Source organism: Gymnodraco acuticeps, unplaced genomic scaffold (assembly GCF_902827175.1).
Source record: "Gymnodraco acuticeps unplaced genomic scaffold, fGymAcu1.1, whole genome shotgun sequence".
Lineage (NCBI taxonomy): Eukaryota > Metazoa > Chordata > Actinopteri > Perciformes > Bathydraconidae > Gymnodraco > Gymnodraco acuticeps.
The window spans coordinates 949,311-976,391 of record NW_022990999.1 but is presented as its reverse complement, the minus strand read 5'-3'; the positions used below and the strand labels follow the sequence as shown (position 1 = coordinate 976,391).

Below are 27,081 nucleotides of genomic sequence, written 5' to 3'. Positions count from 1 at the left end.
ATAACACGGGACGAAAGTAACGGAGCGATTTTATCCGAGCCCAAACAACTTTGACCGGCCAAATTACGTCAGAATTATCAGCATTCAATACTTAACAGACCTACTAAATATCAGGTTTAACTGTCAGGAGTAGCTAGTGTTGTCACGATACCAACATTTTGGTTTTGATACCAAGTCAAGAATTGCGATTCCGATTATTTTTCAATATTTTCTTAAAAAAAGGGAAACAGTCTTAAATGTAATTATTGTGCTTTATTTCACACCAGAACCATAACACAAACTTTTAAACAATGAGAACAATAAATAAAATAAATGACAAGAATTCGTATTAAATAAAATTAATAAATGTCTTACAGACAGGCCTCGTGGTGTCCGTAGGCTTGCCCTCACTGTCAGAGATATCGCTAAAATACTTCCAAATTTCGCTTCATGGCGTCTTTTTTGTCAACAAGCCGAGGCGCAGCGGCAGTTGCACTCCCACTTGCAGCCACGCTTCTCGTTTTCTCACATGCTCTGGCAGCTAGCGCGTGCACGAGAGAGGGGAGGCACTTAGAGCGTGCTTGAGAGGGGCGGGACTTCAGGCACGGCTGCAGTGCAGGGAATGGAAGCAGAGCGCTGAACACACACGGCTCTTATTAAAACGGCGCTTTCTCACCGGAGTACTTTTCCCCGTCATTCTTAAAGTACCGATACTAATGAAACGGAGGAATCGTAACGTTTTTAACGGCAGGGTATCGCGGTACCTTTCAAGTATCGGTACACCGTGCAACACTAGTAAGGAGTCAGTGTCTCTCCCCCAAACTCACACATATAAAATTCGATATGAACTGAAGAGCCGCATGAAACTACGCAAAGAGCCGCATGCGGCTCGAGAGCCGCGGGTTGGCCACCCCTGGTCTAGAGGCAAGAACTGCATACGTCATGCTTACGTCGGAGGGGGGCGAGATTAACCTGAACTAACAGTTTATGATGTAGAGTACGGCAATTACAATTTGAAACAAGCAGTAGCGCTGAGCAAAGTGACTAGAACTCAACCACACACTTGTAAAAAAAACACATTTTATAAAGTCAGGCAACACTAACCAGTAACCAGGCTTCGTGTGATTCTGTTTATTTGTACCTTACTTTGACCATCCGTTCGCTGTTATTGATCATTGTGGAGAGCAGGCAGGCGTTTTGTTTCGTATTATAGCAGCTATCAGATGGAATCAATACATGGGCTGCACAGGTTGTGATGTCCGACTATCAAATGAAAAATATGCCGGTAAAATTTGCCTGTAGAAAACGGCTTATGCCACAATAGGATAGCAACAAGTAGCCAAGTCAATATAGTCAGTTTAGCTTTGGTTGCTATGCTAACATCACCCATTTTATACCAGATAAACTTTCATAACAGCGTTGTGATGCCAAACAGCGTCAATTCAGACTGAAACACATTCACTTATGGGGAATTGGGGATATGTATCAGCTGCTTGTGTGACAGTCAGACAGTGAATACTTTACAGCGGCCGCTGCCGGAGCTAACGGGAGAATAAACTCCAGTGGACAAGCTGCACTGCAGCGTTCGGTAAATGCCACTGTAACACATTAATAAACAATTAACCACGGCACTCTGGAGAAAAGTATAAGGTTGGAGAAGTAGTTATTTAATTTAATCTGGCTTCATATGATTCAAAGTAACACGATCATCGACCCAACGCAGTCTCCCATTATTGTTGTTGTGAGCGAAGCACGGAGCTAGAACGGGAGCTGCGTTGGTGTGAAAGGGGCAACAGTAGTCACTTGTGTGTGACTAGGCACTTTCACACCGGAGTACTTTTACTCGTACTTTTCCCGTTTGGTTCCGTTAGTGCCTGGAATTTTGCGTTCATACCAAAAAGAGAACTTAGTTCAGAGAACTTTTACCCCCATGTTTAGTGCCTGCTAGAGAGGTGGGACTATCCTGGGGAGATTGGACATTTCTGATTGGCTGGGCGAGTTGCAAACCACGCCCCGTAAAACTCTGAAACGTTTTTTGAAGCCGCCATTGTATTTGCTGGCATTAGCATTATTAGCATTAGCCCCGCGCACCAACGGAGAGAGAATAACTTATGGCAACACAAAAAAAAACATGGGAGCGGTGGAGTGATGAGGAGGTGTCGGCGTTCTGGCGATTTACTCGGAAGGCTTCAGTAGAAGCTGCTGGGACTCCCAGCAGCTTCTACTGAAGCCAGTCCCCAACTCCGGGGACTTCGGGTGGCAGTATACGCCGTGAAGTTGTTTGCGGCCTGCCAGTAAACCCAAAGCAGAAGAAGAGGAAGTGACGTCAGCGGCATAATTTGCGCAATCTTCCCTCAGGGAACTTATTCCGGTGTGAACGCGATCGGCTCTTAGTTCCATGGGGGTACTAAGTGCTGGGAACTAAGTACGGCAAAGTACTTGGTGTGAAAGCGGCTACCGACCCGAGCTTGCGCCTCGTCGTTCTGATAGCTCCGCCCCCTTCCTCCCCCCAAGGGTGTAACTTTGGTTTGAGAAGTGGGGGGGACACAAAACAGGGGGTCCTCCGCAATGAAACATATTTTAATTCCATTTCCTGCCTTTCTACAAATATATTAGGGACTATGGTGTTAAAAAATCCAAGAAAAATGTGTAGTGTATATAATGAGGAGAAGATCTTTGTCTTTAAATTGAAGTTGAATGCATCAATCTGGTGCACTTTGAGAGCAAAATTAAGAGATTTGTGGATACAGCTCTCAACACTCATATGAAACAGAACTGTATATATTTCAATACTCCGAAAACCATTAGAATATGCTCACAACCAATAACACATCATTGAAATACTCCTCTCTCCTCTCTTTATCTTACCTAGTCTGCATTTTCTTTTTATTTATGCATATTTTACAAATCACTCCCCTTTTAAACTGTGTTTTTTAATTTTTTACCGACATTGGAATGATTTCTTAACTTATTTTGAACAACTATATTAAATAGATGGAAATATTTGTTTACATAGATGACCAAACCGTTTGAGACCCACTGAGATAACTTAGACTAAAGTTTACAATCTAATCACTCAGCGAGTCCTTTACATCACCTAAACTGACGTTATCTCAGCCTCTCAGTCTGACAGGAGAGGACTCTCCCTCTCCTTATTGTTGAAACAGCTTCTAATCTCTCTCTCTCACAAAATCACACACACAGACGCTCCTCCTTGACGATGACCGCTTGCGTAAACAAATAATAATAAACACATTTGAAAAGTGGGGGACACACAAACGGGATTTTGAAAAGTGGGGGGGGACATGTCCCCCTGTCCCCAGTGGAAACTACGCCCATGCCTCCCCCACGTCTACAGGTGAAAATTACTTTAGCGACCCATTCATCGCAAGAAGTGTAGCAAAAGTCAAGGCCGCAGATTCGTGAAGTTGTAATGACTGATTTGAGAGGTTGTAACAACCAAGTTGCAGTTGTAATGGAAAATATATTTAAAAAACATGTTTTTCTGCAAGTGAACATTTCATCACTAAGTTTTCTACAAGCTACAAAACTTTTTCTTTTCTTCTGTGACTTCAAAGTTGGTTCACAGATACGTGGATATTTTATACAAGTGTAAATGTATGCACACAAGCTCAGAGTTTTTTCCTGCAAGTGCTCACATCAGGTTTTACACGCTCTCGCATTTTGCACCATATCTACCTTCATAGTTTAGTATTACTTTCTTCTTCTAAAGCACACACATCTTGCCAGGCACATCGGGCCCCCTCCCTCCCGGGCAGATGGACAGTTTTCTTGAACTACGTCCTGTTTTCCAGTCTTGGTGATGCTGCGGGGAACAGACGAGGTGAGCGAGGACATGCAGGAGATGAAGGAGGAGAGCCAGCAGATGATGAGGGAGAAGAAGGTGACCATCCCCGAGCTGTTCCGTTCCCCCCTGTATCGACAGCCCATCTTTGTTGCCATCATGCTGCAGCTCTCACAGCAGCTGTCTGGAATCAACGCTGTAAGTCTGTCCCTGCGTCTCACTGTCAGCCGCTGGGCACTGCCAACGGCAATTCTCTAATCATGTCAAACCAGGAGGTATATTATATATTTCAGAGGGCCTGTGGAACATTTATCTTCCTCTCAATGCAGATTAAGGCTTAATAATACATGTGCCTTAATCAATCAATCAATCAATCAGGCTTTAACTTGAACTTTTACAGCTTCACTGCCCTATCATCAAACATTCAACGGTTGCGTTCACACCGGATGCGATGCGTTTTTTTGGCGCGGCGCGATAAAACTTACACTCATTAGCTTTTAACCACATCTCAGTGAATGGATTGTGACTGAAATGTGTTTGAAAGCTGTAAAAAAAAAAAACTAGTAAGTAGAACTTAAAAAACCTCTCCCAAACAAATATTAAATTGCAATGCAAAGACGCGCATAGACGCAAATTCGCTCCGGCAGCGCTAATGCCACGGCGTGATTGAGGCGACGTAAGGGCCATGTCAAATTTGCGTGACAAGTGACGCATTTGCACGTTAGCCAATCAGCGGTGAGGATCTCAGCCTGCCGTCACTGACGTTGAATCAGAAAACCAAAACATCAGCCGCTAGCTATTTACAAACCACAGACTGTATATGGCATGGTGAATACAGTCTCTGCTTTATTTCTGTCTGTGTGACGTTGTTGTAAGTGTGGAGGAAGCAGCTACAGGTTCGTTTAGCCTGATCGATAAGATCTCCATACAGGAAACACGCATTCAAAAAGGATTTCTCCTGCCGTCTTGTGTACACACGCATTCATAACTGGTATTTAAAACCGGTATCAGTATGTTGTTACTTCGGCATCATTTTGAATTGTGTAGTCGTGTATTAACAATTAAATCACGGTAAAATATGTTCATTTTCTTGTAGTTGGTATCTACCATAGTATCTACATGGAGATAAGCGATGCGAATATTCGCACCACTAGTCTGCCTGTCTGTCTGTCTGTCTGTCTGTCTGATGTGAAGTAACGCAAGATAAAAACACAAAACCATGTGTGTCTCCGAGCCGCAGCGGGGTCATTCTGCCTGTTGGTTCTGGGACGGATTCAGAGCGTTAAGCTAATTTCCATCCGTAGTCCCGTCACATACAACATATAAGAACATGACATTTATATACATAGCAAAAATAAATACATGATATGCAGGAAGAGCATGAGCAGCATATACAAGCATTTACCACATGGCAGTACAATGTAGCAGCTACGATATATAAAGTGCAAGATAAGATAAAAGTACTACATAAAGTGCAAGAGGAGATACCCCTGTATAAAAGTGCATTTATCGGTGATTACACGTCTGTTTGTTTCTCAACCATTCTTTGAGTTGACCTTTAAAACTATTGAGAGAGGGACAATCCCATATCTCAGTTGGGAGGCTATTCCAGAATGAGCTGCCTTTAATGGAAAGGACATTTTGTCCAAAATTGTCCGTCTATGGTAGGCCCGGACTGGCCATCGAGAGGACCGGGAGGTTTCCCGATGGTCTGGCCTGTTAAGTGGCCTACTGGCCTGAGGATTTTTTTATTTATACGTATGTATTGTGAACGCAACGCTGCACAAATGTGGGTCTGACTCTGCCTCACAGAGGGTGACTGGCTCTGACACCTGTGCAATAATCATGCTGTCTAATCAGCATCTTGATATGCCACACCTGTGAGGTAGGATGGATTATCTCGGCAAAGGAGGCTCACTATCACAGATTTTTTCAGATTTGTGAACAATGTTTGAGATAAATGGTTATTTTGTGTATAGAAAATGTTTTAGATCTTTGAGTTCATCTCATGAAAAATGGGAGCAAAAACAAAAGTGTTGCATTTATATTTTTGTTCAGTGTAGTTTACAAACTTCAGCCATTCTGTTTACACGGGGGTCACTACTCATTCTGTTTTCAATCGTCCTCATCACCACACTTATTAAAAGGGTATTGACTATATTCTGATCAATATATACAGAGCGTTTTGCATAGTAGTTTCCCATTTTTATTTTACTTTAAAGAAAAAAGTCAATGTATCGAAGAAAAAAAAAATCCCTGGCTTCAATCAACCGCTGGTTATTAGTCTTCTTCTTCTCCATCCAACTCGGCATTTGGATCTTTTCAAGTCTCTCCTTGAGGCGTCTGCAATTTTTGAGATTTTGCAGAAAAGCCTCCGAAGCGCCTTGGACCCTCCATTCATCCGTGAAAATGTCTTTATCAATAAGAGTCTGGTCAATCTCAGTAATGAAGTCGGCGAGCCAAAATCTTTTCATTAACTCGTTGTAATTGTTTCTGAAGAAAAAATCGGGCATGTCATTCAGACAATCGTGTTGTCTCTGGCCGGAGTGACTGACTCAGCATCCGTTGCATATTTCTTCTCTGTACCGATACAGCACCCTCTCCACAATATCAACCAACACCGATTTCACTGTTTCCATAAACAGAGACGTCTTGGCCCAAGGAGCAAAATCAGCAGCGGTAGTACTGCAAGATTCGGGTGTCCAAAATGGTGGTGATGATGGTAGTCCAGGAGTTTGTTCCTGGCTGCAACTCGCGGGGGGAGACTTGGTTTTTCTCAGATCCATGGCTAGTTTTCAACGGTCGTCCTAGTGGGGGTCCTTAGTTTTAGATGATTTGCTGAGTGGAGGGTGGGACTTATTGCGTTGAGTGGGGGGAGTCATCTGTAGAATTGAGAGTTTTTTAAAAAGTTCTTTAAGCTTTGTAGATTTTTCATCTATCATTTCCAACCAAGCAGCAAGAGGTAAAATGTAAGAATAAGTAATAGTTTGTCATGATTTTACGAAAAAAGTGAAAAAGTATAGTTTGTCGGAAAAAAAAGAAAAATATGGAAAAGTCATTGTGTATGTTGAAAATCAAAAAAATAAACTCAATTCATTACAAATTAATTAATATTTTACCCAGTTCTAAAGTTTTGCACCCATTAAAGAAAACCCCATTCCTTACAAAGTACTTCATAGTATACCCTTTGTTAAGTGATGCGTACATCAAAGTGTATCTAAAAGTATCTTGGTAGCAGAAAATAACAAAAATATGTAAGGTTATCAGAAAAAAAAAACATTGTTTAACTGAACAAGTGTTTAAAAAACGGCCATTAAAAGAAAACCGAATTCCTTACAAAGTACTTAATATTCTACCAGTTGTTAAGTGTTGCATACATCAAAGTGTATCTAAAAGTATTTGAGTAACACAAGAAAAGAGAAAAAAGCATTGATGTTAACAAAACTGGATTGTTCCACTGAAATAGCGTTAAAATCAAAAGTGCCTTTAAAGAAAATGTATTCAGACAAAAGTATTTTATTTTCAAAAAATGTTTAAGGTTTTGCATACATAAAAAGTGTATCTTACAGTTCCTTTGTGAGAGAATTACACACAAATCTGCAGAGTGTCAGTAAAAAAGTGTTAAAATCACAAATTTGCCTTTTAGAGAAATAGTCTTTAAGAAAAAATATAATCAGACAATGTGCTTCATTTTCTAATTTTAAGGTTCTGCATACCTCAAAGTATGTCTAAAAGTATCTTGGCAAGAGAAAAAAAAGCCAGAATCTGCCTAGGCCATTAAAAGAATCCGAATTCCTTACAAAGTACTTCATATTCTACCAGTTGTTAAGTGTTGCATACATCAAAGTGTATCTAAAAGTATCTTAGTAACACAAGAAAAGAGAAAAAAAAGCCAAAATCTGCCTAGTGTCAGTAAATAAGTGTTCACAAATCACAAACTTTCCATTTAGAGTTTGATTCTTTAAGAAAATCTATTTAGACAAAGTATTTCATTTTTTTTCTAGTTTTAACTTTTTGCATACATAAACATGTATCTTACAGTTCCTTTGTGAGAGAATCTTCCTTATTATTACCCTCTTCAAAGAGACTTCTAAAATAATTAAAACATTAGTTCACAAGCCATACAACTTAACACACATAAACGCGCACATGACCAATGAGGGCACGAGATAAGTTTGTGCACAGATCTTCGGCTGGAGGCTTCTTCTTCTTCTTTCGTGTAACGTTAGAGGTCCAACTCGGTGTCGTGTAGCCATGCCCGCATCTCTGGTCCTAGGTCGAAGAGGCTGGCTTCCGAGGGTGGTCTATATAAGGGGCAGATGGTGATTATATGGACAGCGGTCTGCTCAGGGTCACCGCACTCGCATGCCGCACTGTCCGCCAAGCCCCACGTCTTCATCGATGTTTTAAAGCGACCAACCCCAGTTCGTAGACGGTTCAGAGTGGTCCGCTGCCGGCGCAGTAGGTCGTGTCCTCCAATGGCGCCATCTCCTGGGTCCCAGATGTAACGGTGGATTCGGGAGGGCCCGGCTGACTCCCACTCCTGCTTCTAAGCTGCTGCCAACCATGCATCTCTGGAGATGTCCTCAGAGGTGGAGTTGAGCATCTCTTGACCTGCTTTGTTGTAGGGGTGGCGGGACTTGAGTCTGCTTGGAGGTGCTGGTGTTATTGTGGTGTTGTGCAGGATGTGCCAGTCATACTTTTGTGCCTTCCTGGCCAGGGCGAGGGTGGCAGCCTCCCGTCGGAGGCCGGCCGGTGCTATTCCCGCGAGGACTGGCAAGAGGGACACAGGGGTAGGCTTTAAGCATCCAGTTATTATTCGGAGGGAGGTATTGATAGCCACGTCGACCTTTCTCGCATGAAGGCTTCTGCTCCAGACTGGGGCGCAGTATTACGCTACAGAGAAGACCAGGGCTTGAGTGGATATTCGCAGCGTCTTAGCGGAGGCTCCCCAGGTTGTTCCAGCGAGGCGACGGATCAGCGCGACCCTGGATGTCACCTTGGCCTTGACTTCTTCCAGGTGTTTTTTAAAGGATAATGTCCGATCCAGACGCACTCCAAGATACTTCGGGGCTTGCTGGACCTCCAGACATTTGTTGTCGACGCGCACCTCAAGTTCCCTCCTGGCTTCTCTGGTGCTAAGGTGGAATGCCGCTGCGACTGTTTTTCGTTGTTTGAGCTGCAGACGCCACCTTCGGAGGTATGCTACTAGTGTGCCCATGTCTTCGTTAAGACCCTCTTCCATCGCCTTCCACGTTGGTCGGCTCAGCATGATGGCAAGATCGTCTGCGTAGCCATACTTTCTGGATGCTGTATCAGGCAGGTCGTGGATGTAAACATTGAACAGTATTAGCGAGAGAACAGACCCCTGCGGTACCCCATTCTTCAGTTTTCTGAGCCTACTGCAATGGCCACTGCTGGTCTGGAATATGAAGCTACGGTTGGAAAGTGTCTCCATGATGAACTTCACCATGTGGCGGTCCGGTATTGTCCTCAGCAGCTTCAGGTGGAGTCCCCGGAGCCACACGGTGTCCTATGCAGCAGTCAGATCCAGGTACACTACCCCAGCTTTCTCATTGTCCTGAAAGTTGTCCTCGATGTCCTGACAGAGTGGTGTTACCTGGTCTGCTGTTGATCTTCCACGACGGAAACCAGCTTGTTCCCGTGGGAGCTGTGAGTCCACCACTGGCTCGATGCGGCTATGGATCATCCTCTCCAAGATCTTAAATGGAACACAGAGCAACGAGATTGGTCTGTATGACTTGGGGTCTTCTGCAGATTTATTTGGCTTCGGCAGAGCTATGCCAGAGGCACGACGCCAAGTCTTTGGGAGCTTTAATCTCTGGTAGCATGATGTATAGAAAGCACAGAGCCAGCCAGTTGTTGTTGTGCTCTGGTGGATGACGAACTCCGGGTGGATGTTGTCACGGCCTGGCTTGAGCTTGCTCATGGCCTCACTGAGTTCCTCTGCTGTGAATTCTCCCGAGAGGTTGGAATCGACACTGGCCGCTCCCGAGATGCAAGACACCTCACGCGATGTCAGTCGGGCAAAGGCTTTGTCAGCATCCGGGAAGCGGCCGTTCTTCAGGAGCTGGGATGCGATGGCGTTTGCTGTGACTGGGCAGCTGTGGGGTGTTGTATTTCTGCTCTATCCAGCTTCTTGAGCAGAGCTGCTGCAGTCACATCCACCTCTTCTCTGGAGCTAGCCCTCTGGTGGTCACACAGAAGGTGGCTGCATTCCTCGTCCCAACCCGGGATGTAATTCCTGTTATAGCCTTCTTTGCCGCACCCAGGAGGACCTGGCAGTAGGCTGCATAGGCCGCATCCAGGTCGGCTGTGTCTGGGTCTGGCAGGCCAGTTGACCTTCTTTCAGTCTCCTCAGCATACGACTCCCAGTTGGCCTTTCGGAAGTTCCATCGCTTGACGGATTTCCCTGGTACCGGTTCCACCAGTGATGGGACTTTAATGATGGATGGTCGGTGATGTGACCGGGGAAACCTGTCCAGGACGCGTCTCACCGGTATCGGGTCGATACTGTGGCATATGGCGAAGGCCAGGTCCGGGTTGGTGGAGGTGTTCCAGCGTGCAGAGAAGAAGGTTGGAGGCTCCTTGGGGTCATACAGCAGCAGCGCATCAGTGTTGGAGGCGTCTGAACCCGGCACAGATACTGCATCCGTTTCTTGATTGGCTCTCCCGACAGATGGCGGTAAGTTGTCACAGGCGTCTCGCTGATTAAACCCATATCGATGTGTCTCTTTTTTGAAAAGGTGACTTGATGAGTGGAAATTACTGGCTTTTTATTTAGTCTGCACGGATTTCTTTTTTTTTTTCACCTAACTCCATCCCCCACTATCTTCTGGCCTCATATCGTGTGACAGGAAGGGCTGGAGAAAGGGGGAGAGGCCGGGGCTGTGAGGGGACGGGGGCTAAACAGTCTCATGCATAACTTCAAAGAGACTGCCTTAATCAACACCTAGATTAACATCAGAGGCTTATAACACACCGGTGTGAAATCACACCTACCTGTTATAACACCTCAACCCTCACATCAAAGGATTGGACAACAAAGGCGCTACACAGGGGGGCATTTCACACCTACGTGTGATGACACCTCACCCCTCACATCAAAGGATCTCACACCTACGTGTGAATTCACACCTAGGTGTGACATCCACCTCGAACAAAGGGAGGCGGAACTTAGCTCATTAGCATAATTGGGGGCGGGTCCACCTGTCACTTTTTATGCATACTAATGTGATTTAAACAGCATCATTATTACTACTCGCAGGGTCATCCATGACTCCGGATCCCGGCGTATATACACACCAGCTTGATAAGAAAAGGCTCTGGCTTCCATTGTACCTTTAGAGACTCTAGGAACAACCAACAACCCTGCATTCTTGGAACGCAATGCCCTAGTAGGACAGTAGGGTATAATGAGTTCTTTAAGGTAAGATGGCACCTGCCCATTAAGGGTTTTGTAGGCGAGAAGAATAATTTTAAATGATATCCTGTGTTCTATAGGGAGCCAGTGTAAGGCAGCCAGAACAAGAGTAATGTGGTCCCTTTTCCTAACTCTGGTTAGTACACAAGCTGCAGCATTTTGAATCAGCTGAAGCGACTTGACTGACTTCTTGGTACACCCTGATAATAAGGAGTTACAATAATCCATCCTTGAAGTAACAAATGCATGGACTAGTTTTTCTGCATCGTTTTGAGGCAAGATATGCCTGATTTTTGCAATGTTACGTAGATGGAAGTAGTCGGTCCTTGAAATTGATTGTATGTGGGCGTTAAAGGATAAATCCTGATCAAATAATAACACCAAGATTCCTTACAGTCTCACTGGAGGCCAAATTAATGCCATCCATAGTTAGTATATCTTTAGATAATTTGTTTCGTAGATTCTTCGGGCCAAGTACAATAACTTCAGTTTTGGTCGTGTTTAACATCAAAAAGTTTAAGGTCATCCACGTTTTTAAGTCCTTGAGGCAGTCTTGAATTTTATTTAGATGATTAATTTCATCAGGCTTGATTGATAAATATAGTTGAGTATCATCCGCATAACAATGAAAATGTACAGAATGATTCCTTATAATATTGCCTAACGGAAGCATATATAATGTGAACAAAATAGGTCCGAGTACTGAGCCCTGTGGCACTCCATGGCTAACTTTGGTTTGCGTGGAAGATTCATCGTTGACACGTACAAACTGAGAGCGTTCAGATAGATAGGACCTAAACCAGCCTAAAGCAGTTCCCTGTATGCCAACTAAGTGCTCTAGTCTTTGCAATAAGATGTCATGGTCGATAGTATCAAATGCAGCAATGAGATCGAGCAAAACAAGAATAGAGACAAGTCCCTTGTCTGAGGCTATTAGAATGTCATTTGTGATTTTAAACAGAGCTGTCTCTGTGCTATGAGCCAGACTGAAGATCTCCAAATACATCTTTTTGTTTTAAGTAATCACACAGCTGTTTTGCGACTACTTTCTCAAGAATTTTTGAGAGGAACGGAAGATTAGAAATAGGTCTATAGTTGGCTAAAACCTCTGGATCGAGGTTGTGCTTTTTAAGAAGCGGTTTTATCACTGCTACTTTGAATGATTGTGGAACATAGCCTGATAATAAAGACATATTCATAATATTTAATAAAGAAGTGCTAATTAATGGAAGAACTTCCTTCAACAGCTTAGTTGGAATTGGGTCTAACATACCAACACACTCTCACTCCATAATCGTCCAGGAGCGACGCTTGGTCAGGGTCCCGTGGCGTGCAGTTGTGACGCTCCTAGGCTCCTTCAGCTTCATAAAGGGACGCAAATAGCTTTCAACTGATTGCAATGTATTCCCATCTGCGGCGGGATTTGACGCTCATGGAAGCACGGCATTCGTTTGTATCTGCTGCCCTTAAAAGGCAATGTGAGCGTCCATTCTCATTGGATAACGGAGAATTGTACACCCGGAAGTAAGTATTCCCCTTACTGTCGATTGATTTTACAGTGATATCTGCACTACTCATCGACTAAAAAACACCAGATTATCCTTGTTAATTACACAACATTGATTGGTTTAAATTGTGTGCAATGATTTTGTATTTTTCCCCTTCGATTCGGAGAAACAAATATTTTTTCGGAGTAAAGGATGGCAGAAGACACTACACTACCCAGAATCCCCAGCTATCGTTTAGGACTACACCATGTGCTCTGTTTGACATGCCCCATGATTAGTTCTCAAGCTCTGTGATTGGTTGACCTCCAACTGCATTCCATTCATTTCCAATGGCTGGCGTCTATGTCACGTGATCTTCAAATTTCTCCCTGCAGAAAAAAAAACATGGCCGAACTTCGTTTTATTCTCGGTGGAAAATGCCTATTTTAAAGTTAGTTTGGCCATTAAAATGCGTTTTGATGTCATTTGATGCGAGAAATATGAGTTGTTATTTCAGATTATGTGTGCAGTGGATGTACATGATCTTTAGTTTGCTAGTTATTACGAAGATTACTTCAGGAAATTGTGTCCATAGAACGTTTTCATTGTTACCAAGGTGGTTGCTAGGGACGCTGCTATCGATATTATTTCTGTTGTGTTGTGTAACTGTTTAATGGTGTTATCTTTATTGCTACCCCCTTCCCCGTCAACGTATAGTGTTGGTCCACAGCGCAAACGTATTAGTTTAACAAAATCCGCATCTAAAATTGTGGCATAGATACGTTATTTTCCCCTGTGCAATTCTCCATTTACTCAACAATAACACATAATTATCCTTGTGTTTATTTATTTGTTTGATTAATAAACACAAGTTGGAGTCCGTCAGGACTGAGGGTCGGAGCAGCTCATTTGCTTTAGAGAATATTACACCCGGAAATAAGTATTCTCTCCGCTTCGCTTGACAAACCCCGTGATAGTCCTCAAGCTCTGTGATTGGAGAGTGTGCTCCGAGGGTTATGCAGAGCGTCGAACAGCACTTGAAATGGGATGGAACCATGGCAGACTGTCCAAAACTGGATTTGAACGGGTCCACCCCGTCCCCCCCTCCCCCACCCTCCCCCACCCTGTCCCCAGAACTACACATGCTCGCTATTGTGTTTCGCAACATGTTCTCTATCTATGGCACGTCTCTACTGGGAGTTGTAGTTTTAAAAGACGTTTTCGTATTTCCCATAATAAGAAGTTGCCAGTATTAAACTGTGTACATCCCTGGAGGGATAGGGGATAGGAAACACCCAAATTTAAAACATATAATTAATAAATGGGTGAAAATTGCTTGTGCCCATAATGGGCAGCATTAATATATACCCACATGACAGCTAAGGTCAGGAGAGCTCTATTTAACAGCTGGTCTTATGTCTGTGACCCCTCCTGTTGTTAATTAATAAGCCTGAAACATGCACTTGTCAAGGTTCAGAGGCACATTTTGCAAAAATGGCAGTAGCCATCGATTATCTTAAGATAAGATATACTTTATTGATCCCAAGTTGAAAACATTTGCGTTACATCAGCATGTGTAACAGTTGTAAATATGCAGTGGTGTTTATTTGTAAATCATTTAGTATAATTACACAAATTCTGTGTTTTATATTTAACAATTCTGTGTTCTTTATTTATTGATTGTTCAATACCTGACAAGGCCGGAGATTAAATATCTACATACATCTTATAAGAGTATAATACATATGTATAATATCAGTTCAAATAAGTGCTTCAACATAGTTAACATTGCTGGAGGTATGCACAAATATTGATAGATGTCTTGTAATGCACTATTGAGGAACCTGTGACCCAAGTGTTTCATTCATTGCATAACTACACCGTTTGTGTATATGATATGTCAATAAACCTTAGAAAATCTTGAAATCTTGAAAGGGATGTGCAAAATAGTCATTATATACCGTCTTTATTTAACTATTAGTAGATAATAACGAGTCATGAATATACTTTATAGGGATCCTATTAATATCTAATAATACAAATACCACTAGCTGTCCCTTTATATCAGCTGTGCACCTTTATGGTGTAAATACAGCCTATCTACCAATTGGATCAAATATAAAAGTCAGCCGAATTAGTGTTGATACTGCAAGGAGACGTATTTTGTGAAAATAAATGTAAGATGTTGTTTAATTGCTGATATATTTATGATCCACGTCACGTTTTCAGTGTTGGCGGCAGTTCCTCATGTTTGTCTAGAAGTCTTCTCATCAGGGCTCTATAAATAGAGAACTACGGCAGATATGTAATATGTAATGCAGCCGAACCGTGTATTACAATGCCGTTATATGATGACTTTCAAAGAGAAAAGCAAGCACACTCGGAATAAAGTATTTTTTTTTTTTTTAAATGTTTTCGGTCTGTTTCCGGTATTTGTTAATGACGATGTGATGTGAGATGTGAGACTGGAATTGCACAATTTTAGACGAGGATTTTGTTAAACTAATACGTTTGCGCTGTGGACCAACACTATACATTGACGGGGAAGGGAGTAGCAATAAAGATAACACCATTAAACAGTTACACAACATAACAGAAATAATATCGATAGCAGCGTCCCTAGCAACCACCTTGGTAACAATGAAAACGTTGTATGGACACAATTTCCTGAAGTAATCTTCGTAATAACTAGCAAACTAAAGATCATGTACATCCACTGCACACATAATCTGAAATAACAACTCATATTTCTCGCATCACATGACATCAAAACGCATTTTAATGGCCAAACTAACTTTAAATAGGCATTTTCCACCGAGAATAAAACGAAGGTCGGCCATATTTTTTTTTTTGCATGGAGAAATTTGAAGATCACGTGACATAGACGCCAGCCATTGGAACGAATGGAATGCAGTTGGAGGTCTACCAATCACAGAGCTTGAGAACTGGGGCTTGTCAAACAGAGCACATGGTGTAGTCCTAAACGATAGCTGGGGATTCTGGGTAGTGTAGTGTCTTCTGCCATCCTTTACTCCGAAAAATATTTGTTTCTCCGAATCGAAGGGGAAAAATACAAAAGCATTGCACACAATTTAAACCAATCAATGTTGTGTAATTATCAAGGATAATCTGGTGTTTTTTAGTCGATGAGTAGTGCAGATATCACTGTAAAATCAATCGACAGTAAGGGGAATACTTACTTCCGGGGGTACAATTCTCCGTTATCCAATGGGAATGGACGCTCACATTGCCTTTAAGGGCAGCCGACACAAACGATTGCCGTGCTTCCATGAGCGTCAAATCCCGCCGCAGATGGGAATACATTGCAAGCTATTTGCGTCCCTTTATGAAGCTGAAGGAGCCTAGGAGCGTCACAACTGCACGCCACGGGACCCTGACCAAGCGTCGCTCCTGGACGTTTATGGAGTGAGAGTGTGTTGAACATACACGTTGATGGTTTAGAACAGAGAATCATTGAATTTAATTGTTCAAGGTTTATGGCTGAAAAGCATTCTAGTTTACTATCTAGTGTAATATTAGAACTTACGTTTCCGGGAGCTGTTGATAACACTATACTGGTCAAAGGCAAGAGGTCATTCATTTTGTTTCTAAGAGTAACAATGTTATCGTTAAAAAAGCACATAAAATCATTACTACTGAGTGCTATGGGAATAGAAGGCTCAATCGAGCTATGGCTCTCTGTCAGCCTGGCTACAGTGCTGAAAATAAATCTTGCATTATTCTTATTCTCATCTATTAATGAAGAGTAGTAGGCTGCTCTCGCTTTACGCAGTGCTTTCTTATATTCATTGAGAGTAATATGCCAAATTAAACGAGATTCTTCAAGTTTAGTAGAATGCCATATCCTTTCAAGTTGTCTCGACTTTTGCTTTATTTTGCGGGTTTCGGCATTATGCCATGGAGCTAATCTATGTTGTTTTATTTTCTTCTTTTTCAAAGGAGCAACAGAGTCTAATTTTATTCGCAGCGCATCTGTAGCACTATCAACAACATGATCAATTTGGGGTGGTGTACATTTTGTATACATTTCCTCCCTTACATGCAGACATGCTATCGAGTCAAGTATTGGTGGAATCTCTTCCTTAAATTTGGCTATAGCACTAACAGATAGGTTTCTGCTGCAGGAGCTTTTGACTAATGCTTTGTAGTCTAGTAACAGTACTTCAAAAGTTACTAAGAAATGGTCGGATAAAGCAGGATTATGCGGTTCGACTAATAGTTGCTCAATTTCAATACCATAAGTCAGAACAAGGTCGAGTGTGTGATTATAGCAATGGGTTGGTTTATTTACACACTGACAGAAACCAACAGAATCTAATATAGAGTTAAATGCAACAGGAAGGCTATTTTTGTCATCGTCAACATGAATATTAAAGTCACCTACGATAATTACTTTATCTGTTTTAAGTACCAAAGTTGATAAAAACTCAGAGAATTCTGATAAGAATTCTGAATAAGGACCTGGTGGACGGTACACTGTAACAAATAACATTGGCTGCAAAGTTTTCCAGGTCGGATGCGTAAGACTAAAAACGAGACTTTCAAAGGATGTATAATTTAATTTTGGTTTAGTATTGATAAGTAAACTTGAGTCAAAGATTGCTGCAACTCCACCTCCGCGGCCCATGCCTCGGGCAATATGAATATTGATATGGCTGGGTGGAGTGGCCTCATTTATGCTGACATATTCTTCATGTCTCAACCAAGTTTCAGTGAGACATCATATATCAATATTATAATATGATATTAAATCATTTACCAATATTGCTTTAGATGCTAGAGATCTTATGTTTAAGAGACCACATTTAATCTTCCTGTTTTGTTGCACTGTAGTAGTTGTTACATTTCCTTTTTTATTAGGTTATTATGTATGACACCTCTATTAGGTTTTACCTTAAATTGTCCTTGGGCAGACACACACACCGTTAATATTGGGTATTTTATTGGGTTCGGGATTCCTATGGATGACTGCCTAGGAGAGAGCACAGAGAAGCGTGTAAGACTGCGACTCCGCCTCCTGGTCTCAACTCCAGTTTGTCATGGATTACGTCCACAAAGCCCTGAAATGTTTGCCGAAATGAGATTTACACCTTCCAAAGTAGGATGAATGCCGTCTCTCTTATGCCCCGGCCACACGAGGACGAAAACGGTCGTTTGCGTTACTGTTTAGTGTCATATAGACCGTTCGGCCACACGAGGACGACCGAATACGGCACTAAACGACTGCGGAAACGATAACGGGTCCCAAGGTGGATAGAACGGCATACGCAACGCTCCAACGGCTCCGTGTGTACGCCCTATACGATCATTTTCTGATAATGATGAGGCAATAGCCCCGCCTCTCCCCACCTCTGCTGCTCACCCCCGCGTCAAAGTAAACTGCACACTGAATTCAGATTATTTATCTTTCTCTTGATATGGACATAAACGCGAGTGAAGTCTAATCTGACAGGACGGAGACACGCAGCTCTGCTCACCTGCAGCTCCGCTCACCTGCAGCTCCTCCCGCTCTGATGCAGCAGTGAACGAAGCAAAACACACACTTCAAGTCCGATCATCACCCATAGCTATTTTATAAATATGTTTATTTTTACTGTCGGCCGGGTCACTCATTACTGGATCAGCTGCTGCATGAGACAGACACTGACACTGTCAGAAGAGAGGGTGGAAAAAGAGAGGCTCCGTGTATGTTATTATTATATTATATAGAGTCGTTATTAATTTGTTTTAAAGCTCAATAAATAACAAAGAAGACCTTTGACCGGCACTTTTATAATTTTGTCCGGAAGATTTAAACTTTAATACACGTTGACCGGCGAAAAACTCTGCCCGGTTCCCTCGGCCCCCACCGCGGAGAATAAACAGAAGGGCAACCATGACAACCATGCTTCTTCGCTGCTTTTGTGGAGGAAGTTACAGCGCCACGTACAGGCTCCTGCATATGTACTGCAGCTTCTCCAGCGGTTGGAGCTAAACGGAGCTGTCTCGTGTGGACAGACACTATCCGGATGACTATTGCGTGTGGACGGAAGCTTTTTTGCGATTCCGTTTGCGTTAATCCTATGCGTTTAGCCGTTTTCGTCCTCGTGTGGCCGGGCAGGTTTTCCCCAGAAGGCTGTCCAATTATTTACGAAGCCCACATTGTTTGCTGGGCAACACCAAGACAACCAGCGCTGAAATGATGACATGCGGCTATACATGTCATCATTGATCAGATTGGGGAGGGGACCAGAGAAGATTACGGTGTCCGACATTGTTTTAGCATAACTACACACCGACTCCACATTAACTTTGGTGCATTCTGATTGGCGTAAACGAACATCATTACCACCGACGTGAATAACAATCCTACTGTATTTACGTTTATTTTTAGCCAGCAGTTTAAGATGCGCCTCAACGTCACCCGCTCTGGCCCCCGGAATGCATGTCACTGTGGAGGCTTCGGTCTCTAAATTCACGTGTCTCATAATAGAGCTACCAATAACCAGAGTTGGCTTCTCAGCGGGTGTCTCGCTGAGTGGGGAATATCTGTTAGATACGTGAACGGGTTGGTGGGGACCTGCGGGTTTCACGTTATGCCCCTTCTGAACAGTCACCCAGTCTCCCTGCTGCTCGGGAGTTGCCGGGGGACGGCTAAGAGGAGCTACCTTTTGCCGGTCCGCACCGGCTAACATGGGCTTTACTGTAGCTGAGTTACTTTCTAAGATGCGGAGCCGGGCTTCTATGGCTATGATTCCCGCCTCCAACCTAACAACTATACTATATTTAACACATGTATCGGTACCAGTAAAGGAGGTAGGGAAGTAACCAAACATGAGACAGGTAGAGCAGGAAATAGCACCCGAGGGTGGGGAAAGAGCCATGGCTAGCTATCAAGTTAAAGTAGCTACCGTTAGCAAACCCGAAAAGAGTGTAGGCAACTGTGGAGTTACAGTCGCTAAGAGAAGGAGAGTTGTGAGTGCTTAAGCTGTAGTAACGTGTGATTACAACGTCAGGTAGTTGCCGTGATCAAGAGTTTTAAAACGATCGATTAAGTTAAGATAATAAGCTATCAGCAACAGAACAGGCACACGGGATACCCGGAGATGACAACAACAACTGGAAGTTACAACATGCTTACCGCAATAGTGGTCCGTGGAGAAACCTGGATGGATTAATGTTCACATGAATAGGTTCCTAAATAGATTTGCAAATGTTTTTAAATAGTAACCCATGTCCATATGTTTATTTTTGGGTAGTAGATTTAAACTAGAGGGCTATCACTATGGGCAGCAACGCTATAAATATTGACAAAGAAATCCAGCAAAATGGCACAAAAAACTGGTAGTGGCCTGGCTGGGTGTATAATTCCCAGCCTGACTTATTGTCCCAGTCTGGCCCTGGTTTATGGTGGACTTTATAGTCTCCTCTGGTTTCTGACCTAGTGCAGCGTCCAGTGTGTTTTTTGTGGATGAATTCCCCTAAGGGAGGGGGGGGGGGGGGGGGGGGCAGTCCATGTAAACATTTATTAAAAAAAACACATACTTTTAAAAGACTTAAAATTGTCAAAACTCAATAAATTGTTTTTCTCAAGGATGGTATGGTATGAAGGTGGTATGAATAAGGCTTTCTGTCAAACACCTTGATAGCTCTCTTGTACAGCTGTTCTATGGGTTTCAGGTTTGTGGCACAAGCAAACGACCAGTTTGTCAAACAGTATTCAATGTGGGATATAATCATACAGTGGAGGTATGACTTTGCAGCATTGACAGTTAAGAAAGGTCTAATTTGTTTAACATTTTGCAAGTTGAATTTAATGGTATTGGATACTTTCTTAATATGTTTCTTAAAAGTCAAGTTTGAGTCCAGTATGACTCCAAGATACTTGAAGTGGGAGACTAGTTCTATTTCTGCTCTGTTTAAAAACACATTGGATCCTTCGGTTTTGACTGGTCGTTTACTGAACATCATGCATACTGTTTTTTTTGCATTTAACTGTAAGCAAATGTTGTTCAGCCAGTGTTGAACCTTGTCCAATGCATTTGAGAGACAGGGTCATTCTGCCTGTTGGTTCTGGACTGGTGTTGGTGGATAAAGCAGACTCCGTGTTTGGTGTCTCTGAGTCACTTCTGTTCCTTGAACTCTGCGTCACCGAACGATTTGATTTCTGTGTAACAGACTTTACACACAGCATGTCTTGTCCAGTTCCTGCTTCACATTGAGTTAATAAAATCCATGATGTGCCCGAAGCAACGATACTACGCTAAAATCAATTACGTTCTGTCACTGCATTGATGCAGAATGGTCCACCTGTGGAGGTTATGTAATAATTTCCAACATTTGGGTGGGCCCAGAGCAGGAGGTGTTACAAAAAATAAATATCCTCACGCCTGAATGTATACACACACTAACACACACAATGTTAAAATGTAAAAAACTGATTCCTGTGTTATGTCATGGTGTTCAGGTGTTTTACTACTCCACTGGGATATTCGAGCGAGCGGGTGTGCCCCTGCCGGTCTATGCAACTATTGGTGCAGGAGTGGTGAACACCGCCTTCACCCTGGTGTCTGTAAGTCTCAGCCGAGCACATACATAGCAAGCCTCAGACGTTTCATTCTGATAAGATACGTTCTCTTCTCATCAGCTGTTTGTGGTGGAGCGTGTGGGCAGGAGACCACTTCACCTCACAGGTTTGATGGGAATGGCAGTTTCAGCTGTTTTTCTGACGGTTGCCATGGCGTTGTTGGTAAGTGTTTCAGATAATCTTTACTGAATCCATAGAGATTTTTAAAGAAGGTGACGGAAAGTCCTGTGTTTTCAGGACCAGCTCAAATGGATGTCCTATGTCAGCATTGGGGCCATCTTCAGTTTTGTAGCCTTTTTTGAAATTGGCCCCGGCCCCATCCCCTGGTTCATCGTGGCTGAGCTCTTCAGCCAGGGGCCCCGGCCAGCTGCTATTGCAGTCGCTGGTTTCTCTAATTGGTCTGCCAACTTCTTGGTGGGGATGAGCTTCCCGTATGTTGAGGTAAGAAAAGCTTTGATTCGAGAGTATATTGAACATTCCAGAAAGTCCATTCGCTGCTGCGCTGCATATACTGTACATACTATATGTGGGGCCCATAATTCAAATGAAATGATGTTTGCCTTGGCTGTCCCGCAGCAACTCTGTGGCCCCTACGTCTTTATCATCTTCACCATCTTGCTGCTCGGCTTCTTCACCTTCACCTACTTTAAGGTTCCAGAGACTAAGGGCCGCAGCTTCGATGAGATCACAGCAGGCTTCCGGAAGTCTGCAGGTCCGGGTGCTGGCAAGTACTCTGCCCCTGAAGAGTTCAACACCCTCAGGGGAGACGACCCTGACCTTTAAACACTGCTGTTCATGCACACACTCACCTGCAGCCACGTTTTTACTTTTAGGACAGTATTATCGTGTTTCTCGTATCCCATAAACTAATGTTAGGGTCAGTATTACTCTACAGACTGTGATAAAGTTGGATGGCTTGCTATAACTGTTAGTAACTGTGGGCTCCGTCTGTAGGTAGTCTAATGTAAGTAAAAAATGGCATCTAATAGTGGGTTAAAGGGAGAGTGAGAGGCTAGAATGTACTGCAGCATAATTAATAATACTAATACAAAGAAAAAGAAGAAGAAGAAATTATAATATAATAAATATATTTTAAAAAGTAAATGTAACTTCAATGCATAATTTTGACCTCTGTTAAAAGTTATATGACCTTGCTCTGCTGACCAAATGCTACAATAATCAAAATAACAGTCACTTCAATATATTTGGGAATGTACATTAGTACAAGATTAAACTATAACTATACATGTGTTTTCATCCAAATGTTTTTATGCGCATGTTCAATCTGTGTTCAGAGGTTTTTGAGTGCATGTTTGGTTCTTGTATGTGTTATATAGGATGCAAAGAGGGATCATATCTGTCCCTTAAATATAAATGGTACATTAGCTTAGAAAAACGACTGGAAACAGTAACATGGAGCCTGGCTCTGATTAAACGTTGCAAAATTGGCCGACCAACACTTCCCCAGGTCAGATCAGTGTGTTCTGTTTGTTTTATCTGGACAAAAGCCAAAGAGTAAAAAGGCCAATTTGGCATGTTGTGCCTCTCTGTGTGCAGTCACCAATTTGTTTTGTTTGAGCTTAACAGACAGAACAAAACAAAAAATGTAACACTTGGACACATTGCTCGTGTTTTTAAAATGATTAACCGTACCATGTTGATTTTTATTTGTAATGATTAGTTTTAGAAGCAGTCATTGTGTTTCAATGTGTTTCAATTCACTTTTTATTTTCTGAGCTGTATTTGAATGTTTGCTCCGGCAATATATTTTGCAAAAGGACCATTTATGAATTTATACAATATTAAAGTTGCTAATTTCCAGTCAACATTTGTCTGAGAGGCATTACTGACGGACAGGAGGACTTTGTTTTTTTAACAGAATGAATGAACTGTGTTGTGATTGTACATTATTAAAGTGTTGTATTCTATAAAAGTGTTTCCAGTCTTTTGACACCATAGTCAAACTGAAGTTCAGCAACTACTTTGATGTCTTTCAATGAGTTGTGAAGTCAAAGTCAAAAAGTCAAAGATCTAAATATTGTTTCCCACAGTCCGGAGGTATAACATGAAATAAAGGATATACAATATTTATAAAATATGTATATACATCAGTGACGTGCGGTGAGGTTCATGGCTGGTGAGGCACTGACTCTTTCAGAGTCAGATTTACAAATATTATATTCTGACCTTAATCGAAATATTCTGTTATTTTCAAAAGCTTTTTTGGTCTGATGCTTCGATTCATTTTAAACAGACCGTTCAACAAAAGGATAGGCTAACCACAATCTAAATATTGGATTGTTCTTTCTTAGTAAGATCCCATTTTCATTACAATTGGGGTCTTACCTTGACTTGAAGATGAAGTTCATGCTCTCCTTCTGGACAACAATCTCTATTACTTTTTTGTAAAAGTCCTCCTTATCTTCTAGTAGTTTCAAAAGTCTAGGTTGTTGTTTGCGTCTACGGTCTCTGCGTAGAATAACAGTAGCAACAAGAACCTGTGGGCTCACTTACGCCCCCTTCAGTGCGGCAGAGGTTATGGCTGCCTCCCCTGGTGCTTTTTTCATTGCCGTTGTATGATGAGACCAGCGAGCCTAAATATCATATATACGTGAAATAAATTATTTAGAGACTATGGATGGCGAGGATAAATGTAATAAAGGGATTTACAAACATTACATTGGTGACATACAGTGAGATGGTGCAGGCATGCGCTTAGGGCCCGCTTTCCAGCCAGTTTCTGTGGGGTGACGCATTCTGAGGTGAGGCAGAGCTCATCTGTGCCTCACCTTACCCCACAGTAACAGGCTGGAGCTCGCTCACAAAATAAGTGCCCGCTCACAAAATAAGTGCCCGCGCTAAATTAGTGCCCGCGCTCGAGCAAGTTACTGTGGGCTTACGAGAGGCAGAGCTCGTCCCTGCCTCACTTCTCATCGCTACCCGTAGTTGTAGCGGAGCTCGGCAAATTTGCTGATTTTGACTATAAAAAGCGATTGGAATCAAACATAAATCACATTTACAACACAGATCAGTAGAGACATTTTATTATTATTACTATTTAGTTTTTTTCTTTAGTTGTTTTTCCGTTACATTGTAGTATGACCAGTCTATGAGTATGACAGGTGAGGCTCTGCCTCCCCTGCCTCCCCTGACTGCACGTCGCTGATATACATACCTATACCCCAACTTACTTACATAACTATATATACATATTAAAATACAAGAACACTCAATAATTACAAAAAAACACAAAATAACCGTTTACTTCAAAAGTAAGCAGGATATATATAAAAAAAGATGATCTGCAAATGAGAGTGCAACATATTTTCCATAGCAGCGTAAAAAGTGACTGGTGCTGGATTTTTGTCATGTGTGTGGGGGGGCGTTAAAGTCCCGGTCCAGTGGGGGCAGGGTGGATAGGTGAAATAGAGGGGAGAGAGTTCAGCCTCCTGACAGCCTGGTGGACAAAGCTGTTTTTCAGTCTGGTTGTGCTCGACCTCAGGCTGCGGAACCTTTTCCCTGAAGGCTGAAGTGTCTTGCGGTTGGATGCTGTACAGCTTCCGAACCACAAAGTGATGCAGCTGCTGAGGATGCTCTCGATGGCGCCTCGGTAGAAGGTGTGCATGATGGGTGTGGGAGCTCCTGCTTTCTTCAGTTTGCGGATGAAGTAGAGGCGCTGCTGGGCTTTCTTGACGAGTGACGTGGTGTTGTTGCACCAGGAGAGGTCCTCAGTGATGTGCACCCCCAGGAATGTGGTGCTCACCTGCTCTACTGCGGCACCATTGATTGTCAGGGGGTGGGGATGTTGGGTTGAGGTTCTCCTGAAGTCGACAACAATCTCCTTTGTTTTCTCCACATTAAGGAAGAGATTGTTGTCCATGCACCACATGGCCAGTGGTTGAAGAGGACCACAGAAACCATGTCCTCTCCATCCACCTTTTTATATGGGTTTCTATGTATATATTTGTTTTTGTTTTAGATTGTTAAATTTACACCATAAATCAATAATAGTAATTGAGATCGGAAGCTGAAATGAAATGAGTGATGGCATTTTAAGCCACACTAAGATTTAGTTTTCACGCGCAGAGATGCACGGAGGTACGCTGGCGAGGTGAGCCGAGGATTCAGAGCTGGCGAGAGTTTACCGGTTGGAGCTGGTGTGCGTGGAAGCACGGAGGAACACAGACGAGGGGTTGGTGGCTGGACGTGGCAGGCAGAGGAGTAGGCAGACGGATACTAGACAAAGAGAGCACAAGGTAAGGATAACAAGAACACAGAGAGTATAGTTTAGCTACAGCAAATGTACCAAGTCGTATTACCAGCGTGGTGAAACGACGAACTAGTGAATACTGGATGGAGGAACCGGGTATATATGCAGGTGAAGGTGAGTAGTTGTAATCCGGATGATGAGCAACAGCTGAGGGGATGAGTTGGCGGGAAACAGAAGTGGGTCAGCCACGCCCAGCCAGGAAGACAAACACACAGACAGACAAAAACAAACACAAAACAAAGGGGAGAAGAAGGACGGAGAACTGCAAATCCTAACAACATCATTGCTAAATCCTTTTAGTTTGACACACCTCTGCTGACCAAATCACAAGTATATAACACTGGCCTCTGTGGAGTATTGAACTATGCTATGATCGATGCTGCAATTTACAATGTTCTGCCAAGAACTACTATGATTCAGGGCGGTGGTGGCAAAGTCCATAGGGACTTGGCTTGGCAACTGGAAGGTCACCAGTTCAAGTCCTGTGTGTCGCACTCGTGAGTCGCTGGCTGCTGCTGTCCTGCCCTGCTGGCTGCTGTCAGTCAGCTTGATAATTGGCGTTCAGGCAGGGTGCGCGCTGTGCGTGCACGAGCCTCGGGGAGAGGAGGACAGCAGTAGAGAGAGAAGAAAAGAGGGCATATACTTGTGTTCGTCTACACATCGTTTTTGATTAAATTGACGAGTGGAGGAGAGGGGGGAAAAAGTATAAAAGTGTCGATCCTATTTGCTCTAGTATCGATATTTTGAAACTTAAAGGTGGGGTAGGTAAGTTTAAGAAACCGTCTCGAGATACACTTTTTGTTATATTCCATGGAATGCTCTTAACATCCCGATAGCAATGAATATCTGAAGTGCTTTGACAAAAAATCCATAAAAAAATGTCATCTGTGGAAGCCGTAGCGCTGTAATGGCCGACCTGCCTGTCAGCCTTCCATCTGTGCACAGACATATCTCGTGCCCTCATTGGTCATGTGCGTGTTCGTGTGTGTTGGAGGAGGGGCTCTGTAAGGAAGTGGCAGATTTTTTCCGGCTGTGTATTTTCCGATTCTAGCGCACTCGAGCTGGTTTCTCTGAAATTAGCTACCCCATCTTTAACGTAATATCGGAAGCATCGATATTTTGGGATTGATCCGCCCACCCCTACTGTGATGTATTTTGTGAAACATAAGAACAACTAAATAAATGCAACGGCCTCCCAAGAAGAGCTCGCCTCTCTCCAGTCATTTAAGCTAAAGTGGGTTATTGAACCTGAAGCTTGTTGCTTCTGCCCTCCTTGACTACGGTCTGGGAGCTGACAGGAAAGTTCAACACACAGATGGCCAGTCCGCCCCTTTTTAGCATATTATTTAGATGAGAGATGAGCAGATCGCCACTGGGCTTTCAACTAAAGACACAGCCACGCAAAAACTGCGGCATTTGTACAGCTCCTTATGGGTACTGCAATTTGTGAAGTGTTTTCCTCTGTGGTGAAACGATCAGCACTGCACCACGGGGGAAAGCAGCAGAAAG

General features: G+C 42.9%; 1 protein-coding gene across 1 annotated transcript in view; it reads left to right on the top strand.

Annotated features, from left to right (window-relative positions):
- The window catches only part of LOC117559259 (solute carrier family 2, facilitated glucose transporter member 1-like), a 36,057-nt gene extending 13,938 nt beyond the window's left edge, over positions 1-22,119 (top strand). Inside the window, exons 6-10 of the mRNA XM_034235936.1 lie at positions 3,795-3,982; positions 21,183-21,287; positions 21,363-21,464; positions 21,540-21,743; positions 21,879-22,119. Of these exons, the coding sequence (XP_034091827.1) occupies positions 3,795-3,982; positions 21,183-21,287; positions 21,363-21,464; positions 21,540-21,743; positions 21,879-22,085 (806 nt within the window). The 3' untranslated portion in view covers positions 22,086-22,119. The remainder of the gene's footprint in view (positions 1-3,794; positions 3,983-21,182; positions 21,288-21,362; positions 21,465-21,539; positions 21,744-21,878) is intronic.
- The last annotated feature ends 4,962 nt before the right edge of the window (positions 22,120-27,081 follow it).